The 15,095-nt window shown below is 43.1% G+C and overlaps 1 protein-coding gene and 1 long non-coding RNA gene across 3 annotated transcripts in view; one reads left to right on the top strand and one right to left on the bottom strand.

The window, feature by feature from the left end:
• The window catches only part of LOC115159943 (low choriolytic enzyme-like), a 113,503-nt gene extending 109,450 nt beyond the window's left edge, over positions 1 to 4,053 (top strand). The window contains exons 3-8 of one of the 2 annotated variants that reach the window (XM_029710090.1): positions 43 to 124; positions 234 to 348; positions 536 to 708; positions 1,711 to 1,792; positions 3,565 to 3,686; positions 3,796 to 4,046. In XM_029710090.1, coding sequence (XP_029565950.1) covers positions 43 to 124; positions 234 to 348; positions 536 to 708; positions 1,711 to 1,792; positions 3,565 to 3,686; positions 3,796 to 3,800 — 579 coding nt within the window. In that variant the 3' untranslated portion in view covers positions 3,801 to 4,046. Of the gene's footprint in view, positions 1 to 42; positions 125 to 233; positions 349 to 535; positions 709 to 1,710; positions 1,793 to 3,564; positions 3,687 to 3,795 lie in introns of both variants that reach the window. The other variant, XM_029710089.1, reaches the window with a different exon arrangement.
• A 2,374-nt stretch (positions 4,054 to 6,427) lies between these two features.
• Positions 6,428 to 7,005, bottom strand: LOC115159948 (uncharacterized). The gene is made up of 2 exons (XR_003868975.1): positions 6,760 to 7,005; positions 6,428 to 6,616 (listed from the first exon to the last, which is right to left on the bottom strand). It is a non-coding gene; the product is annotated as an uncharacterized LOC115159948 (long non-coding RNA).
• Positions 7,006 to 15,095: the final 8,090 nt, after the last annotated feature.

Raw genomic sequence — 15,095 nt, 5'->3', positions numbered from 1 at the left:
TCTAGCGACAGCTGGATTTAAGACTAGGTGTTTGTCCTACAGGAAGACCGATTAGCTGTGAAGTCACTTTGGCCTGAGAATGAAGGCGTCACTTCTATCCCCTACAAGATCAACGATTATCTGGGTGAGTGTCGAATACAGTAGGAGAGATGAACACTGTAACACTAGATGTTTTCTAATACAGTGAGAATGATATGCACCGTCTAATGGTAGATTGTCTCTGATCCACACAGTGGACAGAAAGGAAACTATACTAGCAGCGTTCAAGCTTATTTCAGACCAGACGTGTATCCGCTTCCACGAATACACCAATGAGATGAACTACATAGAGTTCATCTCTGGGACAGGGTGAGTCCAAAGTGGGCACATTAACACATTCTCTCCTTCCCAGCAGTTTACAGTTAACTCACAACCTCTCCTTCCTTTTCCTGTGTTCAATCCTTTATTTTTCCTCTCTTCCTGTCATATCCCCTCTTTCTCCTCCATTTCTCTCCTCCCGCTTCTCTCCCCTTTATCTCTCTTCACTTAACTCTAGCTGTGCGTCGTATGTAGGTTTCCAGGGCGGGGCCCAGTCTGTGTACTTCGGTAGAGCCTGTAACGTGGGGAACCTGTGTCATGAGCTGATGCATGCCCTGGGCCTGCACCACGAGCACACACGGCCAGACCGTGACCAATACGTCACCATACAGTGGGACAACGTGGTCCCAGGTAACTCACACCAACACAACATACTAAACCACCTCACGGGCAGTGCATGTGGATCAGGGGCAGGGCTGGTCAATTTGTCCCATGAAGAGCTGCAGTGTGCAGGCTTTAGTAGCAGCCCAGCACTAACATACCTGATTCAGCTTTTTGTGGTCTGGAGTGAAGACCGTATAGAATAACTATTGACATTTAGTATTTTATTAAGTACTGCCTAAGCAGCAGTTACTCTTCCTGGGGTCCACACAACATGAAACACTACATACCACAAGGACAGAACCACTTAAGTTTAAAATAAGAATAGTCTTTCATACATTTATGCCTTAACATTCCATTTATCATGTACTTATTATAACGGAAATAGTGCAGCCATTAATTTCCCCATACATTGCAACCCTTTTCTCTACTGTTGAAATTGCTTTGTCTAAGCAGGTCCTGATAGCCTAATATCATAGCTACCTTGAATCCTGATATCCTAATCTCACAGCACCAGTTCTGTAAACACCAGAGAGAATCTTACACCAGTAACCATCAGTGTTCTTCAGTTTGAGACCAATACTATGTATTTCAGGCTCATTTCCAATGATGTAGAATTGAACTGAATTAGTTTACTCCTGTGAATTTTCCCTGGCGTGAACGCAGCAACCTTGTTCGCTAAATTTGCCTGACGCGAATAACACTACGTTGTCATCTACAGTTACCACCCGTAATGGGTATCCTGGTGTAAAATATACCTTTTACAGTTGCCACCCGTAATGGGTATCCTGGGATAACATGTAAGCTTGTTTTGAAGGCAGTTTTGTTACATTACCACCCGCAATGGGTTTCATTAGGTAAGATGAAATATTCATGCCTTGAATCCTGTAGAGTTTCCTCCTGCTAGAGGTTCAACTTAATGGTTTCCATCTCAACTCGTCTACATTTCCATTTTCATTCCCCTATATCACATTCACACCCAGCAGTGTCCACCAGTCACATCTGCTTCTTGTAACTCTTTTTAACTTCCAGGAAAAGAAAATAATTTTAAGGTGAAGAAAGGAGACACTCAGGACCTGCCCTATGACTACGACTCCATAATGCACTACGGAACGTCAGTCATACTCCTCTCCTCCTTATTCCCACTAAAGTCCTAATTTTACTCACCTTGTTTTTAAACTGATAGCAATAAGTAAATATTAGTTTTGTGACTGTGTACGGTCGTGGGCAAAAGTTGAGGAAACAAATATACATTTTCAGTCTGCTGCCTCAGTTTGTATGATGGCAATGTGCATATACTCCAGAATGTTATAAAGAGTGATCAGATGAATTGCAATTAATTGCAAAGTCCCTCTTTGCCATGAAAATGAACTGAATCCCCCCAAAACATTTCAGCTGCATATCAGCCCTGCCACTCATGTCAGTGATTCTCTCGTTAACACAGGTGTGAGTGTTGATGAGGACAAGGCTGGAGATCACTCTGTCATGCTGATTGAGTTCGAATAACAGACTGGAAGCTTCAAAAGGAGGGTGGTGCTTGGAATCATTGTTCATCCTCTGTCAACCATTGTTACCTGCAAGGAAACACGTGCCGTCATCATTGCTTTGCACAAAAAGGGCTTCGCAGGCAAGGATATTGCTGCCAGTAAGATTGCACCTAAATCAACCATTTATCGCATCATCAAGAACTTCAAGGAGAGCGGTTCAATTGTTGTGAAGAAGACTTTCTTGGGTGCCCTGAAGCCCAGCAAGCGCCAGGACTGTCTCCTAAAGTTGCTTCAGCTGCGGGATCGGGGCACCACCAGTACAGGAATGGCAGCAGGCAGGTGTGAGTGCATCTGCATGCACATTGAGGCGAAGACTTTTGGAGAATGGCCTGGTGTCAAGAAGGGCAGCAAAGAAGCCACTTCTCTCCAGGAAAAACATCAGGGACAGACTGATATTCTGCAAAAGGTACAGGGATTGGACTGCTGAGGACTGGGGTAAAGTCATTTTCTCTGATCAATCCCCTTTCCGATTGTTTGGGGCATCCGGAGAAGACAAGGTGAGCGCTACCATCAGTCCTGTGTCATGCCAACAGTAAAGCATCCTGAGACCATTCACGTGTGGGGTTGCTTCTTAGCCACGGTAGTGGGCTCACTCACAATTTTACCTAAGAACACAGCCATGAATAAAGAATGGTACCAACCATCCAGGAACTGTTTGGTGATGAACAATGCATTTTCCAGCATGATGGAGCACCTTGCCATAAGGCAAAAGTGATAACTAAGTGGCTCGGGGAACAAAATATCGCTAATTTGGGTCCATGTTGAGGAAACTCCCCAGACCCTAATCCCATTGACAACTTGTGGTCAATCCTCAAGAGGCGGGTGGACAAACAAAACCCCACAAATTCTGACAAACTCCAAGCATTGATTATGCAAGAATGGGCTGCCATCAGTCAGGATGTTGCCCAGATTTCATTGACAGCATGCCAGGGTGGATTGCAGAGGTCTTGAAAAAGGGTCAACACTGCAAATATTGACTCTTTGCATCAACTTGAATGTAATTGTTAATAAAAGCCTTTGACACTTATGAAATGCTTGTAATTATACTTCCGTGTTCCATAGTAACATCTGACAAATATCTAAAGACACTGAAGCAGCAAACTTTGTAGAAATTAATATTTGTGTCATTCTCTCAGCTTTTGGCCACGACTGTACAGTATCCAGCTCCAGTAACATTTCCCTGTGTGTACCAAATGGTTCCCTATTTAGGTCACTATTGTTTACCTGGGCTCTGGTCAAACTATGTGCACTATATTGGGATTAGGGTGGCATTGTGACGCAGTCCTTGTGTTAAAGTAGCAAGTCCTCTAATCCCCCATTGTTGGGTTTCTCCTGGCAGATACTACTTCTCATCAAACCGTAACCCCACTATTCACTCCAAGAAGAGGGGAGTCCAGATTGGACAGAGAAATCACCTGAGCCCCCTGGACATAACACGCCTTAACAAACTCTATCAATGTGGTAAAGACATGCACACACAGACAGGAAAAATATCAGAGTTGGGCTGCCTTTGTAAATGCAGTCATTATCGCACTGTATTCTAACCATGTTCATGTCCTGTCTTTCACAGAATAACAATGCACAGTTTAGCATTTATGACACCATCGAAGAAGATTTCAACACCGCTGCTGTCGACTGAAGATTCCAACACATGGCACTGACATTTTAACTTCTCAACAATGAATAAGTTGAACAAGTCCCTTAAAGCTTTCTGATGGATTATACGTGTCTGGCAGTAGTTTAATTGCTCCTGTGTGCTCTTGCTGCCTTGAATTAGGCCTATACCACTGCACTTGTCTTGGAAATAAATAAAATGACCTATTCCTCCTGACAGAACTGTTGTAACTGAGTCAGGTTTGTAGGCCTACTTGCTCTCACATGCTTTTTCAGTTCTGCCCACAAATTCTCTATAGGATTGAAGTCAGGGCTTTGTGATGGCCACTCCAATACCTTGACTTTGTTGTCCTTCAGCCATTTTGCCACAACTTTGGAAGTATGCTTGGAGTCGTTGTCCATTTGGAAGACCCATTTGCGACCAAGCTTTAACTTCCTGACTGTCTTGATGTTGCTTCGATATATCCACATGACTTTCCTCACTCATGATGCCATCTATTTTGTGAAGTTCACCAGTCCCTCCTGCAGCAAAGCACCCCCACAACATGATGCTGCAACCCCCGTATATCACGGTTGGGATGGTGTTCTTTGGCTTGCAAGCCTCCCCCTTTTTCCTCCAAACATAATGCTGGTCATTATGGCCAAACAGTTTTATATTTGTTTCATCAGAGCAGAAGACATTTCTTTAAAAGTATGGATGTTCTCCACGGTGTCTCCAGACTCTGTCACGTCTGTCACGTGTTCAGTGTGAACCTGCTTTCATCTGTGAAGAGCACAGGGCACCAGTGGCGAATTTGCCAATCTTGGTGTTCTCTGGCAAATGCCAAACGTCCTGCACGGTGTTGGGCTGTAAGCACAACCCCCACCTGTGGACGTCTGGCCCTCATTACCACCCTCATGGAGTCTGTTTCTGACCATTTGAGCAGACACATGCACATTTGTGGCCTGCTGGAGGTCATTTTGCAGGGCTCTGGCAGTGCTCCTCCTTGCACAAAGGCGGAGGTAGCGGTCCTGCTGCTGGGTTGTTGACCTCCTACGGCCTCCTCCACGTCTCCTGATGTACTGGCCTGTCTCCTGGTAGCGCCTCCATGCTCTGGACACTACTCTGACAGACACAGCAAACCTTCTTGCCACAGCTCGCATTGATGTGCCATCCTGGATGAGCTGCACTACCTGAGCCACTTGTGTGGGTTGTAGACTCCGTCTCATGCTACCACTAGAGTGAAAGCACCGCCAGCATTCAAAAGTGACCAAAAACATCAGCCAGGAAGCATGGGAACTGAGAAGTGGTCTGTGGTCACCACCTGCAGAACCACTCCTTTATTGGGGGCGTCTTGCTAATTGCCTATAATTTCCACCTGTTTATTCCATTTGCACAACAGCATGTGCAATTTATTGTCAATCAGTGTTGTATCCTAAGTGGACAGTTTGATTTCACAGAAGTGTGATTGACTTGGAGTTACATTGTGTTGTTTAAGTGTTCCCTTTATTTTTGGAGCAGTGTATATCTACAGGTACACCTCCAATTGAATAAAATGATGTCAATTAGCCTATCAGAAGCTTCTAAAGCCATGACATAATTTTCTGGAATTTTACAAGCTGTTTATTAAAGGCACAGTCAACTTAGTGTATGTTAACTTCTGACCCACTGGAATTGTGATACAGTGAATTATAAGTGAAATAATCCGTTTGTAAACAATTGTTGGAGAAATTACTTGTGTCATGCACACAGTAGGTGTCCTAACCGACTTGTCAAAACTATAGTTTGTTAACAAGAAATTTGTGGAGTGGTTGAAAAACGAGTTTTAATGACTCCAACCTAAGTGTACGTAAACTTCTGACTTCAACTGTACATAGTTGTACAGAGGCCCATTATCAGCAACCATACTTTCTGCGTTCCAATGGCACATTGTTAGCTAATGCAAATGTGTCATTTTAAAAGGCAAATTGATCATCAGAAAACCCTTTTGCAATTACGTTAGCACAGCTGAAAACTGTTCTGATTAAAGAAGCAATAAAACTGGCCTTTAGACTAGTTGGGTATCTGGAGCATCAGCATTTGTGGATTCGATTACAGTCTCAAAATGGCCAGAAACAAATAACTTTATTCTGAAACTCGTCAGCCTATTCTTGTTCTGAGAAATGAAGGCTATTCCGTGCGAGAAATTGCCAAGAAACTGAAAATCTCGTACAACGCTGTGTACTACTCCTCCACAGAACAGTGCAAACCGGCAATAACCAGAATAGAAAGAGTGGGAGGCCCCGGTGCACAACTGAGCAAGAGTACATTAGAGTGTCTAGTTTGAGAAATAGATGCCTCAACTGGCAGCTTCATTAAATAATTCCCCTTAAATTACCAGTCCAAACGTCAACAGTGAATAGGTGATGCTGGCATTCTAGGCAGAGTTGCAAAGAAAAAGCCATATCTGACTGGCCAATAAAAAGATTAAGATTGGCAAAAGAACACAGACACTTGGCAAAAGAACACAGACACTGGACAGAGGAACTCTGCCTAGAAGGCCAGAATATTCCTTGGGTTTACACCAATCTTACTACTACTGCACTGATCACACTCAAACAGAAAAGGCTGATGCTTGCAATTCATTTTTATTGTAAAGTTGTATGATATAAAGCAGGAAGAATTAACACCCAAAAGCCCATTTATGGCCATGGCAAACTGCCTATCATAGACCCTCTCCCTCTTCATCCATGGTGTCCTCCAGCAGCTCATGAAAGCAATGCTGTCAATCCACATGGAAGCAGAACATAGAGTGCTCCTGTAAAACAATTATCCCGTCAGGAATTCATCAAATAGTCATTGAACAAATGGGATTCACAGTAATACATTTGTCTGAGCATTTTCTATCATGAACCCCAGTTCTGGAGACCCTATCCTCTCATCACAAGCCCAAGCATTTACCTCATCTGCTCTTCTGTGTTTTCCTCTTCCTGCCTCCCTCCCTTTGATCCTTTCCTATTGATGCTTCAACAGATAAAGTGACCTCATATGCCACAATCTGTTTCAAGAAAAAAACATCCGAAAGCCCGCTCACATGAGGTGAATAATCACATGAGATCAGGAATTGTAGTGTTTGAGTTGAAAGACATTCCATAAATGAACTTCTATCAACACTAATACAGTTGTCTACTGAGAACAGGCTTTGATAGTAAACACTTACCTAATGTAGTCATGGAGCTGTGCTCCTTCTCCAACCCTCCCATCCTTTCCAATTGATGCTTCAACAGATCTGTTTCTTTGGCTGCTCTTCTCATCTATCTCAGACTTGAACAGGCTTAGAAAGAGGACAAAAGGAAACCAAAGCAACTTTAAAAGAGAAGTAGAAGAGGCAGACTTCATTTCTTTTTGACATGTCTGTTGGCTCTTTTTCCTGTGCTCTTGGTCTTCTCCTTTTCTGCTCATCCTTAGTTATTTTGGCCATTCGTACATTGGAATTCTAGTTCCATCTCCTCTCTATTACTCCTATAAAATGTTTTCACCTCTTTTCTCTGGGTCTCTGTTTATCTTGCCTCCCCCTTGTGTTTTCCATAACTTTGTTTTGATCCACTCAGCTCTCCTTTACTGCTGATCTCATTTATCTTTTATCCCATGGTCCTACCGATTCTGTCCTCAGAACTATTCTATATATCCTACTTCCCTCCTGATAAACCACTCTGGTCTCCCTTCCTCCTCTCTCATGTTTTCTCCTCTTCACCCTCATGCCTGGCTTCCTTATAGTTTTTTCCTGCTTTTGCTCATTTTCTCGTTTTGTTTTTGGTTTTTTCTCTTTAAACAATCGAATTTGTTTTTGTTTATTTACATATATTAACATATCTAGGAGCATTGACTTGTACATTTCTTCTTTTGTCTGCTCCCTTTCTTTTATCATCTACTCAAAAGTTGTCATTGACTCGTCCGCCAATTTCTTCTGCTTCTTCCTTGTTCTTCGCAGAGCGGTCTCTGGACGCTGCTCCCTCTCTTCCCTTCGCACAGAGGCGTCAGATGTAGACGATGTGACCTCGTTTACCACCACCTGTTTTGCTCTCTGTGTCTGCCCTTTTTTCTGACACAGCGCATGCCTCTTTTCTCTTTCAATCTGTGCATTCCTCTCTTCTCTCTCATACAGTTTCTCCATCTCCATCTTGAACCTGGCCTCGTGATCTTTTATTTTTTGAAGCTCTGCTCTCTTCTTATCCTCGTCTCGTATCCTTGTCTGCCGTTTCTGTTCCTCCTTCTCTTGTTCCTGCTGTATCTTCAATCTTCTTTTCTGTTCCTCTTTCCTCCTCTTCTCTTCTTTCTCTCGTGCCTTTTGCTGCATCTCCAACACCTTCATTCTCTCCTTTTCCCTGTTCCTCTCCTCCTCCATCCTCTGTTTCTCAATCTTTTTCAACTTCTCTTCCCTCTTTTTCTCCATCTTTTTCTCTTCCTCTGCCCTCTTTTTCTCTTCTTTTTCACGGGCCTTCTGTTGCATCTCCTGCTTTTTTCTTTCTTTTTTCTCTCTCTTTTTCTCTTGCTCTCGTCTCTTTTTCTCATGTTCGATCTTTAGTTTCATCTCTGCCTTCTCCCTTTTCCTCTGCTCCGCTAACTTGTTTTTTTCCATATTTTCTGTCCTTTTCCTTTCCTCCTCATTCAATTTCTTCTGTCTCTTTTCCCACTTCTTGAGCTCTTCGTCCCTGGCTTTTTCCTTCCTCCTTTCGATCTTCATCATCTCTTCATTTCTCTTAGCCTCGTCCTTGAAATATTTGATCCTGTCTGCGTAGCTCATGGCATTAAGTTCTTCTTTCCCTCGGCTCGCCATCATAGACATTGCATTGGCGGTTGCATATCTCCCTTCCATTTTACCACTATCAATCTCCTTCCTGTCCCTCTCACCATAAGGATCTCTGTGTAGACATCTCTTCTGTTGTCCACTCATGCTCTCCTCACTTTCACTACTCCCCTCCTGACTTGTGTCCTCACTCACACTCTGAGACACATCATCCTCAGACGAGCACGAGGGAGTCACAGCCTTCTCAGTGATGACGCGGAGCGTCTTGATGTAGTCAGCTTCTGTGTTCACCCTGTGAGCGAGCGGGCACAGCTCCTCGTAAATGGATTTCCATGTGAGTGACTCCTCACATACGTCGTCAGGCAGGTATAGATCAGATGATTGCCTCTTGAGCACATTCACAACCTCTACCAGGTCCTGCTGGGTGTCCCCCTGAGTGTCCTCTCGGGCGGCCACTGGCGTGGCGTCTGGGCTGGCTGGGCGCTCGGGGGCTGTGGCAGGGGTATTGGATTGTTCTACTGCAGAGGAGCAGGAGGCCTCAGTGTCATCGTTCTTGTCATCGTTGTTTACCCTTTTCTTCAGAATCTCTTCCTTTCTCTTTTGGGCCATCCTCTCAATCAGCTGTGCTTTATACATATTCGCAATTTCTGCACCTCTCCGTTGAACTTCCTCAGACAATTCCTCAGACGATGCAATCTCTGGCCTCTTGACCTCATCCTTGACCTTTGCCTGGCCAGTCAATGGGGACCTGGGGTGGACATGCGGATGGGTCTGTCTCATCCGGGCAGGAGGGCCGGAAACCAGGGGGTGGGATGGGACAGCAAATCGGTGTGAAGCGTGTGGGTGTGACGTCTTGGAAGTTGAATGAGGCCATCTTTCAGGGGAGGTGCAGCTCTGTGTGTCCAGAGGGGGAAAGATTGAATGTTTCTTAGATGGGTCCTTCTGGGTGCTGGCAGCATGCTGGTCTGGCTCCGAATGGCTGTTAGCGAGGTACCTGTGGAGGTTGTACCAGGGGAAAGCTGGCAGTGTCGGGGAGACGGGACAAAGAATGGAGGAGGTGGAGCGCTGCTTGATCACCCCTTTATCCACCCCAATCTGTATGATGACAGACACATTTTTATTACTTAATAGCTTGATGGTGATTGTTATTACTATCTTAAAACAATTACATGTGTATGGGTAATAAATATCATAGAGAAAACACATTTTATTACTGTATATTAGCCTATTAGGAAAATGGGAAGGTCCACACTTTTGGAATCATTCCAATTCAGAAATTCCTCCATTCTTTTTCAACTTTACTCTAAGAATGCAGACCTTCCAAAGAATACTATCATTGCAGAATGCAGACCTTCTTAAGAATACTACCAGTGCAGAACGCAGGCCTTCCTCAGAATACTATCAGTTCAGAATACAGACCTTCCTCAAAATACTACCAGAGCATAATGCCGACAGAACTCATAATACTACCAGTGCAGAATGCAGACCTTCCTCAAAATACTACCAGTGCAGATTCTAGGCCTTCTTAAGAATACTACCAGTGCAAAATGCAGACCTTCCTCAGAAAACTATCAGTGCAGAATGCAGACCTTCTTAATAATACTACCAGGGCAGAATTCAGACCTTCCTGAGAATACAGTGAGGGAAAAAAAAGTATTTGATCCCCTGCTGATTTTGTACATTTGCCCACTGACAAAGAAATGATCATTCTATAATTTTAATGGTAGGTTTATTTGAACAGTGAGAGACAGAATAACAATAAAAAAATCCAGAAAAACGCATGTCAAAAATGTTATAAATTGATTTGCATTTTAATGAGGGAAATAAGTATTTGACCCCCTCTCAATCAGAAAAATTTCTGGCTCCCAGGTGTCTTTTATACAGGTAACGAGCTGAGATTAGGAGCACACTCTTAAAGGGAGTGCTCCTAATCTCCCTCGGCCTGGGGCTCCATGCAAGATCTCACCTCGTGGAGTTGCAATGATCATGAGAACGGTGAGGAATCAGCCCAGAACTACACAGGAGGATCTTGTCAATGATCTCAAGGCAGCTGGGACCAAAGTCACCAAGAAAACAATTGGTAACACACTACGCCATGAAGGACTGAAATCCTGCAGCGCCCGCAAGGTCCCCCTGCTCATGAAAGCACATATACATGCCCGTCTGAAGTTTGCCAATGAACATCTGAATGATTCAGAGGACAACTGGGTGAAAGTGTTGTGGTCAGATGAGACCAAAATGGAGCTCTTTGGCATCAACTCAACTCGCTGTGTTTGGAGGAGGAGGAATGCTGCCTATGACCCCAAGAACACCATCCCCACCGTCAAACATGGAGGTGGAAACATTATGCTTTGGGGGTGTTTTTCTGCTAAGGGGACAGGACAACTTCACCGCATCAAAGGGACGATGGACGGGGCCATGTACCGTCAAATCTTGGGTGAGAACCTCCTTCCCTCAGCCAGGGCATTGAAAATGGGTCGTGGATGGGTATTCCAGCATGACAATGACCCAAAACACACGGTCAAGGCAACAAAGGAGTGGCTCAAGAAGAAGCACATTAAGGTCCTGGAGAGGCCTAGCCAGTCTCCAGACCTGAATCCCATAGAAAATCTGTGGAGGGAGCTGAAGGTTCGAGTTGCCAAACGTCAGCCTCGAAACCTTAATGACTTGGAGAAGATCTGCAAAGAGGAGTGGGACATAATCCCTCCTGAGATGTGTGCAAACCTGGTGGCCAACTACAAGAAACGTTTGACCTCTGTGATTGCCAACAAGGGTTTTGCCACCAAGTACAAAGTCATGTTTTGCAGAGGGGTCAAATACTTATTTCCCTCATTAACCTGCAAATCAATTTATAACATTTTTGACATGCGATTTTCTGGATTTTTTTGTTGTTATTCTGTCTCTCACTGTTCAAATAAACCTACCATTAAAAGTATAGACTGATCATTTCTTTATCAGTGGGCAAACGAACAAAATCAGCAGGGGATCAAATACTTTTTTCCATCACTGTACTACCAGTGCAGAATGCAGACCTTCTTAAGAATACAACCAGTGCAAAACGCAGACGTTCCTCAGAACACTATCAGTGCAGAATGCAGACCGTCTTAAGAATACTACCAGTGCAGAATGCAGACCTTCTTAATAATACTACCAGTGCAGAATTCAGAGCTTCCTGAGAATACTACCAGTGCAGAATGCAGACCTTCCTCAGAATACTACCAGTGCAGATTGCAGACCTTCCTCAGAATACTTCCAATGTGCAGTTTTTTTCTTGCCTTCTTATTTCACTATTCTATCTATTTAGATCTCATTTCTGTGTATCAGGATTGGGAACATCTAAAACAACTACAGTATATCTACTGTTATGAAAGTCTGATTGAAGAAAACTGCTCTTGTTACCTCCTCCAAGAGTTGGTGCAGCCTAAATATTTCTCCATACAGCGCCTTAATCTCCCTCATGTTTCCTCGCTCAGTTCTCCATGTCTCTCTAGCCAATCTCCAATGGGCGAGGTCAAGGTCACGGATATCCTCCCGCATGCCTAGTTCAACCTGGGTTCCCTTCTCATTTAGCCTCTTCTTTTTCCTCTTCTTCTGGGTTGAATCGGTGTCCTCCTTGCCCTGCCTACACACCTTTGGGGCAGTAGGGATATTGAGAATAGAACATGGTATATTTTATTTTACTCATTGGATTATTATGTACCTTCCATTGTATTTCATTGATATAGAATATCAATAAGGTATAATGTTGACACTAGATCAAGCCGTAGTTAGTACAACGTTTACACTGATTGTCCATACATGATTAGTCTGGACCACTTTAGTGGGTCGTAGATGTAGCCTGCAGATGGGACTTACATTAAGGCTGGGGAGTTGTGAGGAGTTGTGAGGCTGGTGTGTTCTGGGCCTGTGGAGTTCAGTAGTTCCTGTGCAGAAATTGTCCTGTGCAGTCCGATTTGCCCATGGCTAGAAATGAAAATGATGACAAACATGCAGTCAGTAATGAGGTTATTGTTATTTTCAATCTTAGAAAAGCTCATAGGCCTGTATGTCAAAGTGATGATTTTAAATCACTGGAGTTTTGACTATGAAGGTGGTGAGAGAAAAGAGATTCTAACCATTCTTATGATGAGCCTTTGGAAGGAGAACTTTCCCATAGTTCCTTCAATTACAGTAATCCTGAAAAAGGTACAATATGGCTTAAAAATATTATTATATTATTTAAATCATCTAAATTAAATTGTGTCACAAAGTAGGCCTTTTTACACTAAATCAGAAGTGGTCACAACTACTTACCACCAATCAATCAGTTAAAAAATAACCATCCAAAATATAGCAATGATTTTGACCCTGAATTGAACTTGTAAGTGTTGCCGTAAATGGCAAAACATTTAGGCTGTCATCATATCAGAATACAATTATTTATGACATCACGATTGTGATGTAATGTGGTGCCATGGGAGACCACACCCACCCTGACAGACAACAAATCACCAGAGCCACATAGGCCTATTATCCAATTAATCCACTTCTATGTTTGAAATACAGTATATTTAGTACTAGTAAGCTGATACACATTGCTACAGTGTGGTTTTTACTATGTTTATCACTTCACAGCTACTGTCCATGATGCATCATGAGTGTTTGTCTTCTGATGGGACCCTATTCCCTACATAGTGTACTACTTTTGACCATGGTTGATAATGTACTTTATAGGGTTGATTTGGGATGCATATAGGACTATGTAAAAAGTACCTTTGTTCGTCCTCACAATCAGTTTGTAGTTGACATTAACTCCTTTTGCTAAGTGAAAATCATGGGACAACAAGAAAGAAATGTATTCATAATAAATACTGTATGTGTTGTAATTTCAAGGTAGATTCCAGTTGTAAATGGTAGACATTGTACAACAAGGTAACCCTTCAGGATGTGGCAGAGTATGAAAACCTTTGCACTGTCTCTGATGCAGGTGTTTTTTCCCCCACTCATTATGACATCACTGTGACGTCATATGGGGGACACTTTGCCCGAGTTTGGCATCTCCGGGGATAATGTGCTGTGTGCAGACCACTTTCACGCATATGCACTAGTGCAATCATTGTATTTCCTCCTGCATGAATGTATAATTGCAACATTACAGGTTTTTTTACAATTGTGCGTCACCCTATAGGACTCCCAATCACGGCCGAATGTGATACAGCCTGGATTCAAACCAGGGACTGTAGTGACGCCTCTTGCACTGAGATGCAGTGCTTCAGACCGCTTCGCCACTCGGAAGGCCAATATAAATGCAACTTCAAAGAATTTACTGAGTTACAGTCCATATAAGGAGGTCAATTGAAATGAATTCATTAGTCCCTAATCTATGGATTTCACATGACTGTACAGGGGCACAGCCATTGGGTGGGCCTTGGAGGGCGCACCCACTTGCAGCCAGGCCCAGCCAATCAGAATGAGTTTGTCCCCACAAAAAGGCATTATTATATGCAAATACTTGTCAGCCTCCCTCCCAGCGTGGCTACAAATTCTCTAAAATGATGTTTGAGGAACCTTATGGTTGAAAAATTAACATTCAATTATCTAGCAACAGCTCTGGTGGACATTCCTGCAGTCAGCATGCCAATTGCACACTCCCTCAAAACTTGAGGCATCTGTGGCATTGTATTGTGACACAACTGCGCATTTTAGGGGATTTGTATTGTCCCCAGCACAAGGTGCACCTGTGTAATGATCATGCTATTTAATCATCTTCTTGATATGCCACACCTGTCAGGTGGATGGATTACCTTGGCAAAGGAGAAACGCTCACTAACAGCGATGTAAACAAATTTGTGCACAAAATGAGAGAAATAAGCTTTTTTTGCATATGGAATATTTTTGAGATTTTTTATTTCAGCTCATGAAACATGGGACCAACACTTTACATGTGTGTATATTTCTGTTCAGTGTACATTTCCAAGGCAACAAATCCTCTAAAACGAACCTTCTCTGGGGTAGGCTAACTCGGAGCTTTCTCATATATCCTGAATGAAGTGTCTGATTTGCGAGGACCAATGAAATCAGATCGATAGGAGTGGGGTAGGAAGGGGCTTGTGCATTGATAAGCATATCAAAGACGTTAACAATAGATAATAAAATATGGCACTTTTGCCCATAAGATGGCTCTAATTTGGACTATTTTACATAAAATTTGCAATAACTATTCTAGAGTAAAGACGTCCCCATACATAGGTTCAGTTTGCTCCTAGCAGAACTCGGCTAGGCGATGCAAACTTCTGTGCTCACACTTCCTAAAGACCTTGGCTTGAAAAACTAGGAGAAAGAGGCAATATTACTGTTTGTCTCTCTTGAGCCACCGTAGTAACAATATAGCCAGAAACACTTGCTCAAAATAGATACATCAAAAAATCTGTATAGAATTTTTAAAGTTTTTGCAGAAGAGGTCTTAGTCGCGCAATTACACATCAGTTTAGTGCAGTAATTCTCAAGTGAA

Source organism: Salmo trutta, chromosome 23 (genome assembly GCF_901001165.1).
Source record: "Salmo trutta chromosome 23, fSalTru1.1, whole genome shotgun sequence".
Lineage (NCBI taxonomy): Eukaryota > Metazoa > Chordata > Actinopteri > Salmoniformes > Salmonidae > Salmo > Salmo trutta.
The sequence above is the reverse complement of the archived record's forward strand: the minus strand, read 5'-3'. Positions and strand labels throughout refer to the sequence as shown.